The following is a 9,175-nucleotide window of genomic DNA, read 5'->3' as shown; positions in this document are numbered from 1 at the left end:
GCGCTGCACAAAAATTTAAAACTGCACTCTAGCGTTAAGGGTGTTGTAAGAAAATATAGTTTCTCGACCCTTACTGTGACAATGAAACACTGTATTAAAGAAACGTTTATACAATAAAAACCTATGTACCACATAGCCCGTTCAGAGGGATGATCATGTGAATTCTTAAAGTTAGTACACCAGGAATCGGAAGACCGTCGTTGCAACCTCTCGCATAGCATAATCCTACTAGAAGTACGGACGGTTGGCGATAAACTAAACAAGGTATGCGACACAATTGAAATGGTCAGCTGGCAGGTAGCGTGTCAAAACAAGAACAAGCTCGGACATGTTTCTCCAATATCTTCACATATGGTGCTTTTCGGCGTGGCAGTTGGTGTGATTTTGAACTCATCTCTGGTTCAAAGTGGCAACAAATGTCTCGTAAAACGGATACTGTAAGCTTACACAGCCTTCCTGTAGCAACAAGATCACAAAGATTGTAGCCGTCAAAGGTGACTGGATGAATCGGTTGCGTTTGGTTTATCACTTCATTTCGCACGCTTGCCATGGCATCTTCAACTTCAGCTGCCACGAAATCATCTTCAACTTCAATCACTGTTTGATTCTTAGATTTTGTGCGGCGGGAAAAAAAGCCTTGAATCTGGTTGGCAGTCAGTAGTTCTTCAGAGGTAAACTGCCGCTGCCCATCGCTGCCCCTGGCCACTCTCATTTGTCGAGCTACTGTCACGGGGTCAAGTTTTCTCCCCGTCGTCTCACCGATTGTGAACTTTTCCTCGAGGAAACGCCTCTGCTTCTCACTGAAAGGTTTGGACGTTTTGGTTGATCTCAACGCCCAGCCCTTATCCAGTACATTGTGTGGCGATGGTAACGAAGACTTTGCCGCCGCTGTTTCCGTAGTTGGCGTGAGGGCACTGTTTTCACCTAGGAGCTTTCTGCAGTACAGGACCTTCGCTGTATCAATAAGGGACTCTCTCTCAGCCTGAAACACACATTGACCGTAAAGCGTGTGGTTAACCATTGAACCAAAGCGTTGATAGGTTTTAACACAACCTTCGTTTGGGCAGGCAAACAATTTTTCCCTTCCGTTTTCAACTTCAGCACCTGATCTCTCGTTTTCGTCATCGTTATCGCTTCGCTCCTCTGCGAGGCTAGTGCTTTTTCCACTCTTGCAGGGTGACTGACATTTCTCAGTTGCCTTTCGTGGCTTTACTGGACGGAATCCACCATCGGAAAACACCACATCCGTTACAACTGTGATAGAACCATCAATACCTTAAACGAAAAGAAAAGAGCCGTCAAAATTGGCTTTATCCCATTGGCTTATCGGTGGGATGTTAGTTCGATATAACCTGTATGCACCATTTACGGTTACTTTCCAATCATTGCACGAATTATTTTTTCCAGCACCATGATAGAACAAAAGGTAACTTGCATTGTGTACATGTAGGGAGCTGTCCTGAGGTTTAGTGTCTTTTCGTGTATACCAATCTCATGCTCTAGTCCATACAATTAAAAGTTACGATTTTTACCTTCGAATTTAGACCACGGGAGTAGTTTTCCTTCACCAACTTGGTATGCCCTCCACACTTTTACCCCCTCACAGGAGAACTCAAAATTGTTCACTTTACTGATGCCTGGCCACTTAGCGTTAAGTTTGTCGCAAACTGGATCAGGCAGCAAAGCAATTCTAGCGCCAGAAATTCCTCCATGCGAGAGCAGTGCCTCCTGGAACTGCTCAGTGGTAACTACGTCATGACCTTCGTTTACGTAAGAGCGCACATGATTCTTCATTGTGGCAGCAAACCGGTCACATGGACCTTTGCCTCCTTGTGGGTCAGAAAAGTCCATGCGACGAATGGAAATCCCAGTTCGCTTGCTGATGTTCTTACAAGCGAGAACAGTATTGGCAGAATGATAACATCCAGCGTTATCTTGACGGAAAAATGCATTTTCTATTTCTGGGTTCTCCCTCTTTAATGTTGTGAGAACATGTTCCATGAGTGTCGTCACGCAGGCACTGTCTTGGGCACAACGTTTAACTATGTGGATGAATGCTTGTGTCTCAATCTCACCACTTTTCTTTCTTAAAGCGACTGTAATATGCCAGGAAATGCCTCTTTTTCCAAACCATTCGCCCTGTGACTCACGGTACAGCCGAGGCAGAAATTTCATTGCCCAGTCTTGGATGAGCAAGACGTTTGTTTCACTCAGGCAGTCGATTACATCGCTACGTGCTTTATCCTGGTTCACAACTCGCAGTTGATGAGCTTTCCAGCTCTCGATAGCTGTTACGGCTTCTTGGAACACGTGAAGTGCATCGTCTTTTTCGTTTTCTGATTCAAAGGGACTATTTAAAATTTCCGCCTGGATACCAGATAGCACAGTTTTCAGTTCTTCGCATCGCTCACAGAGAAGATCATGGGTGTGGTCGCAATTGCCTCGGAAACTTGAATCTGTGGGATCATTTAGGGCATATTTACTGCAGTGGTCTGGAACACGCGAGCTGGTGACGTTGACCTGATTGCAGAAAAACAACAAATTGCTATTTAAAAAAGCCCTCAGAGCCTGGACCTGTTAGTTTAAGGCTATTGGTTCAACTCTTGCTCTGAGAACTGCTATTTTTTTTCCAGAGTATATACGGTATTAGCTATCTTCACAAGATCTAACTCTTGGTACTGCAGCATATATGCTACGTCTGTTAGAAATTTACAGATGTATTCTTTTCGTTCGGATTACGTTAACCCAAAATTACAGTGTTCCATGCTAAGTGTACCATTTAGTTGGTGTTAACAGCGCACCAGAAGCAAGCATGCGTTTTGTATGCGATAACTAACATTCTACAACATAACGATCGCCTTAACGCTCACTACAAGTTAATTCTGACACTGTTTCCGCGGACATATGAAAGCGGACCCCAAGCTCCCTTATTTGCCGGCGAAAGTGTTTTCAGGCTATTTACAGGAAAGAGCTTGGGGCCCCCACCTTACGAAGGGTCTAAATGCAAACCCCTCAGCATGTCATCACTGTCCTTACCTTAAAATCACTTTTAAGGTAGCTCTTTCCTGACTTAAGCCCTCTTTGAAGATCCTGAGCAACATTTGATGGGATCCCAAAATCGATTAGCTTGTCCACCAACTTCAGCAAATCGTCGAAGGCCTTGCCTCCTTCTGAAATAAAGTAGTCAAGCCCTTGGAGGGATTTTCTTACTGATGCACTGCAAGCAGACAGGACACGGCGAAGAGTACTCTTGCTGAGTGGAGTCGCTTCACCTTCTTGACAATATTGCAAATACTGGTCGATAATTCTCTCATTAACTGACACCCTAATGACGTTAGGGGTGTGAATTACCTCTCCAGAAGATAACTTCAAGAACCGTTCGCCAAATGGCAGGTCCTGTACAATGTAGGGACTAGTTATGAAGTTAACAAAATGATCCAACTGATTGATGTCAACTCTAGTGCGTACTCCAGCCTTTTGCACCACAGGAACTCCACGTCCACACGTCAATCGGTGCTTTGGTGCTTCACAGAACATATATTTCGTTAAACCTGGCAGAAATTTACGGATTTTTTCATAGGTGGTCAGTTCTGCTATAATAGAAAGTACTTGTCTTTTGATATTTCTGCTGGATGCATTGTCGAATGTCTCCGCAAGAGCTTTGATATACTTCTCATTACTTCCGCTGGAAGCTTTGTTCTCATCAAATTCGAGTTTGGGGAGGTTAAAGACTTCGCACATCTTGTCTGAGGTTCTCAGTGCGTCCCACAAGTCCGCGGCATGACTCGGCGACAACGTTTTGAGAACAGCCACTACAACTTCACGAGTTTCAGCAATATATCGTCTCCTGGTACGCTCTGAAGAGGAAGATAAATCCATATCTACTTCACTGATTGCCGATAGGCCACAGCTCCCAAGGAAATCATTGAGTTTCATTTTTCTGTAGCTTTTGACATGTGACCTCAATGCATCTGCCATCAAACTTTCTCGATGTAATGCAGCACTGCTTTGCGGGGTTAAACTAATGTCTGTTTCCTCAAGAGACATAATCTGCAAATAACCAACAAGTGAAGATGTAGTATGTCGTTGTAAAAATAAGTAATATTGCAAAATGATACAAATCTGAAATCTGAATTTAGTATGCAGCCGGGGAAGATAAAGTATAGAAAGTGGCTTACTGTGCTTTGTTGGTCTTCACTTAATGGCTCTTCTAACCAGGAACTTTTCGCTAAGGCCTTTTCATCCATTTCTTGTTTGAGAGGAGACGTGTCATCAGCGAAAACAAAAGGCTTCTCCGGGTCATTCTCTTCATGTCCCGATTCTTTCTCTTCTCGGAATACATCTTTTTCTACCTCACCGTCAGACATTCGTTGGTTGTCGATTTTTTCTTCTTGTTTGGCAACTCCTGCCATGCTGCTAATTTTTTGTCTACACATAGGGCATATTGCTAGAAGTTTAATTAAAAAAAAAAAGTATTGATTTTGGCACTCAATTCTATTTAGTGTCATCGTTTTAATACGCGCCCCTATTCCAACGCTCTTCTGTATGCCGTTACTCGTTTCTATTGCAATACGCATCTCTATTTCACTTAAAGTATCAATTCCAATAAGCGGCCGTATACTAATGGAATTAATATAAACGCACTTATTCCATCACGCGTCGTCATTCCAACAGCATGTTCTTCTGTCTCAGAGGTGCATCCGTTCAAATTGGCGCCCGTATTAGCGCCCTTGTGCATTAATTTACCCAACTTGATGAATCAACTTCAAAACAGAGGAACTTACGCAAGCCAACAGGAATAACTTTTCCGGTTTCAGAAAAAAGGGTTTTCGCCTGAAACAAGTTAACTCCACGATTTCCTTTAGGTGGTTGTGCTGTGTAGCCACTAAATTCTCTGTGAATGGAACAGCGAGTCTTTCCGCATGTCCAACGTATCCCGTAGCTTTCCCGATGTCGAGGGCAGATAGTAATGTACTCATGCTCCGCAGTCAACTCAAATAGACCTGTGGAAAATATGTCGACACCGGGTTAAAAAATGGCGCAAAATTATCAGAATTTCAATCACAAAAACTTTGATAATAATTTATAAAATGTATTCCGTCTAGTCTATATTTAATCCCGTCCTTGCCCTAAATATGGAGTTATTTAAACCCATGTGCCATAGAAGAGAGTCCAATATAACATGTGTGCGTGCAAGCAGTAAAATATAGCACTCCATACAACCCGTTGTTGCTGTCAAGATTTGCGAGGTTCTTTAACCAGATAAGGAATAAAGAATTGAGTAAGATAGAGATAGGAACAGAAAACGGTTGAAGAGGAAATTGGAAGACAAAGGACGAAACCAACCTTCGTCTTGAACGGTTGTTAATGATAACACCAGGAAGATGATAGGGCTACCAACATAACGGGTCTCCGGTTGGAGAACTGCCATGCGGGCAGGGCAGGCTCCTCCACGAGGAGCCGAGAGCTGAGGAAAGCGGATATAAATCACAGGCGCGCGGGTGTGTGTGGGTGTGTGTACGTGTGGGGGGAAGTCTCATTTAGAAGTGGCGTCGCTTTAAGAAAAATTTTATGCCTGATTGGTCTAGACCACTAACACAGTATGACAATACGTTTGATGTCTTCACCTTAAACGCTACCTTGAAGGCGATTTGAATATTGTCCCTGAGCCCTGATACCAAATTCTGCGATTTACATCCTCATGCCAGACGTCGAACACCGGCCCCCAACCTTTTCTCCCGGGCAATCCACATGCAATCTTGAATTTACCCTGTTCCAGGCGTTTGAGAGGTCGCAAGCAGCTCGAAAACCGGTGAAAGAAAGAGGATAGCATAGGCCGAGAGAAGTCTGCCTTGTCTTCTCATACTCCTCTTGCCGTTTTCGCGCTGCTGATCTCTAACTATAAACCGGATGCCTGGCACAGGCTAAGGAATTAAATGTGGAAGCCTTGTCTCAAACACTCACATTTGTTATCAGTTAACATATATAACTGGTAGTGTAACTTTTATGTTAACATCAAATACAAATACATTTGGCGAAATGCATAAGGTGCAATACCTGCTCTGGCGAAAATCAATTGCATCTCACTCTTGAGGGAGGAATCAATCACATTGAAACCCCTGAGATGTGGCTTTATGTCTTTTTTGCACTCTGCTAAAATGATACACTGTGTATCGGCCGATGAAGTTCCATGGCCACAAGAATCGCCAACAAACTTTGAAAATCCACATTTTGCCATAATAGACACGCTGAAAGTGTTGAAAGTCATATCGGATATACCTAAGTCTCCCAAAAGTGAAAATCATAAGGTGAATATCTTACAACACACCGAAATTGATTCAAGATTATTACGTAGAAGCTGCACAAAAGAGACAATGCAGTGAAGCTAACTTAACTGGGCAGTGAACAGGTTACATCCATCGCACACGAATTTCATTATCTTTTTCATTGTACATTCACCAGGAAATAAATTAAAAAGGAAACTCCGTGGATTTGTCAATAAGGCCGAAATAATAACTCTGGAATAACTTAAGCAAAATACATCAAGATCGAATTATTAGCAGAACTTACCTCAACTTGTATGTTATCAACTGTTCCTGCCTCGATCTGCAAACAAAATTTATTTTCCACGAAAAATGACAGGGTTGTTGGTTTCAGTCGTGGGAAAATGCCACCTTTGTGTAATTGAATTAGCATTGCGCACTGGAAATCGAGAATGTTAACTTTCCACTGATCGCGAGTGATTTTTCCGTGTTCATCATCTGCGGAAGGAAAAACATTTAAACCGAATAGAGCGCGAATGAAAAACCGCACAGACCTAAATCTTGATGAGGTTGTTTATATATCAATCATCTATCATATCCCAGATTCTTGACTTAATGGTTGCGATTTTTATTTTCGATGGCGTGACAGCGGAAACCAGCAATAACTGTTATACAGGCCGTTAATAGTTGCGCACTGGTCACACGTTTTTAATCTTTTTTTTTCCCGTGCTAAAGAAGTTGCCCATTTTTTTATTTCTCCTGTCAAACCTGCTATAACAGCTCTACGTCCAGGTTAAACAGTAAGCTGTCAATCGACATAACATGGGAGATACCGGCCTTTCGATTTGCAGTAAATTTATATGTCTGAAAAGTATCCTGGAAGTATACTACAACTTTTCGCTCGTTCATGACCAAATCTTTTTATATCAGAGAAGATTTCGACATAGAACGTGAGTACAAAGATAGCCCTTACAAGCGGTTTTAATGGCTTTTGAAAAAAGATTAAGGTGAGCTGGACGGAGTGATGACAAGAAGTCCTTTGATCCGCCATATTGGCTACCCTTCGCAGCCGACCAAAACTGGCCATGTTTAGAACTCCCAAAATAAAATTTATCAGAACTTTAAAATATCCATTTCGTAGTAAGGACCCCAAACAAAGACTACATGCAAAATTTCAGCCAGATCGGTGAGGTACCGTGGCCGACCCTAACTCGAATCTTACAGAGTATGCCTCTTAAGATCTAGAACAAGAGAACACAAAAGAGCGCTTTTTACGGGAGATACGAATTCTTTACTAACCCAACATTGCCTAGAAAATAATCACGATTTTGACCTTGACGACGTCAAAGTCATTGACCGTTGTTCCCAATGGCCAAAAAGATTATTTTTTATAAGTCTGACACTCAATTTGCGAACCGAATTCCATTAATGAACACGTTTACATTCCGGACACTTACAAGGCCCTTGGCAATCCCAAGTGACGTTTCTACGGCTCTTTTAAAGCACTCATTTCTATTTGTAAGCCATTTTATGCTGAAGAAGGTCATAGTATTTTGACCGAAACGTCCTTTTTACATAAGTGTTTTAGTCAGTGACAAGTTTTTTAATTCTTTTTATCATGCCTGACTACAACTACGGTATTTATAAACAAGATCGTGATCACTTATAATTATTGATGATGGTAAAACTTTAGCTTTGGTGACTTGCTTCGCATGTGAGACAAAAAATATATCTAGTAAAGCTTCGTTGGAATCTGTTATACGAGTTGGCTGAGTAACCATCTGGTTTAAATTGTATGTGCGACAGAAGTTCACAAAAGCTTGGGAATCAACTAGTTCAGGCTGTAACAAATTATAGTTCGTGTCCCCAAGTATGTAGATCGATTTGGTCAGAAGCGATTCAGTAATTAGATTTGGCTTGCACCGAGGTCAGTGTCGAGCGACGTAGTTGGCGTTCCAGGAGGGCGGTAGGTCGTGCAGACAAGAAATGACTTTGAGTTTCGTACTTGTATCTTTACCCAAAGTTGATGGAATCCATTGTCCGATATTCCTGAAAGTTCGTTGAGTACCTCGCTCTTGAAAAATTTGTGGCACGTAACGCACATTCCTCCGCCTCTCTTGTTTTGGCGATCAATTCTATAAATATCATACCCAGGTATTTCGATCTCCAGATTAGATACAGCGTGGTATAGCCATGTTTCAGAGATTGTAAAAACGTCGAAGTTATGTGATGTGACGGTGTCCTTAACCTGAACAAAGTGCCCTCTGTTCCTGAGTGAGCGTACATTAAGATGCGCAATTTTAATGTTGTTGTTGTTCTTGCTACTTGACGGAATCTCTTTAGAAGGCTTATTAGGACCTGGATTCACTTCGATGTCATGTACCAGTTTAATAACTGGATGAAAGACCAGTACTGAGTTGCTATACAAGGTGGTTGGTTCAGCGAACCGCTCTACCTTGGCCGTGAGAGTGATTTTTGTAAGATTCCGCCATATTGTTGAGAAGAAATGCTCCAAGTTAGGATATAAAAAACCGTCATTTCCAATGTAGGTTTGATCTGGTATTTGCCCTAACGGTAGTATAGATACTTTCAAAGCTATTCCATTGCAGTTGGGATTATAAGAGATGCTTATAGGGCATAAAAAGCTCAAAAACTTCAGAGCTAAAAGTAAACCAGCTAACACATGCATTATGTTAATCTGTGCTTTCATGGATGCAAGTGTCTTGTTCATCCCCCGATGGCTGGCAGTTGTGTGGTTATGATGTGCCTTAAATGCAGTCTCTTGCAAATTCCGTGGCAGTATAATCTGGTACGTCTTCCTGACACCATCTCCTTCCTCCTATCTCCTACACAGTACTCGATAATGGACTTCCACTTGTTCCCACTGGGCCCAGAGTGACTTGACTACCTGA

The 9,175-nt window shown here is 42.2% G+C and overlaps 1 protein-coding gene and 1 long non-coding RNA gene across 2 annotated transcripts; both read right to left on the bottom strand.

Annotated features, from left to right (window-relative positions):
- Positions 1-286: 286 nt before the first annotated feature.
- LOC137980618 (uncharacterized) lies at positions 287-3,467 on the bottom strand. The gene is made up of 3 exons (XM_068828073.1): positions 3,037-3,467; positions 1,533-2,520; positions 287-1,275 (listed from the first exon to the last, which is right to left on the bottom strand). The coding sequence occupies exons 2-3, from the start codon at positions 2,173-2,175 to the stop codon at positions 287-289; spliced, it is 1,632 nt and encodes a 543-aa protein (XP_068684174.1). The 5' UTR covers positions 2,176-2,520; positions 3,037-3,467.
- Positions 3,468-4,392: 925 nt separating this feature from the next.
- LOC137980461 (uncharacterized) lies at positions 4,393-6,692 on the bottom strand. Its single transcript, XR_011118524.1, has 3 exons — positions 6,058-6,692; positions 4,785-5,003; positions 4,393-4,447 (listed from the first exon to the last, which is right to left on the bottom strand). It is a non-coding gene; the product is annotated as an uncharacterized lncRNA (long non-coding RNA).
- Positions 6,693-9,175: the final 2,483 nt, after the last annotated feature.

Source organism: Montipora foliosa, chromosome 12, assembly GCF_036669935.1.
Source record: "Montipora foliosa isolate CH-2021 chromosome 12, ASM3666993v2, whole genome shotgun sequence".
NCBI lineage: Eukaryota > Metazoa > Cnidaria > Anthozoa > Scleractinia > Acroporidae > Montipora > Montipora foliosa.
This window is presented reverse-complemented; position numbering and strand designations above follow the sequence as displayed.

Excerpts from the sequence above, each read along its gene's own strand:
- LOC137980618 (XM_068828073.1), bottom strand. The coding sequence starts at position 2,175 with ATGAAATTTCTGCCTCGGCTGTACCGTGAGTCACAGGGCGAATGGTTT. Across the intron at positions 1,276-1,532 it reads CCCGTGGTCTAAATTCGAAG|GTATTGATGGTTCTATCACA; the intron begins GTAAAAATCGTA and ends TTTTCGTTTAAG.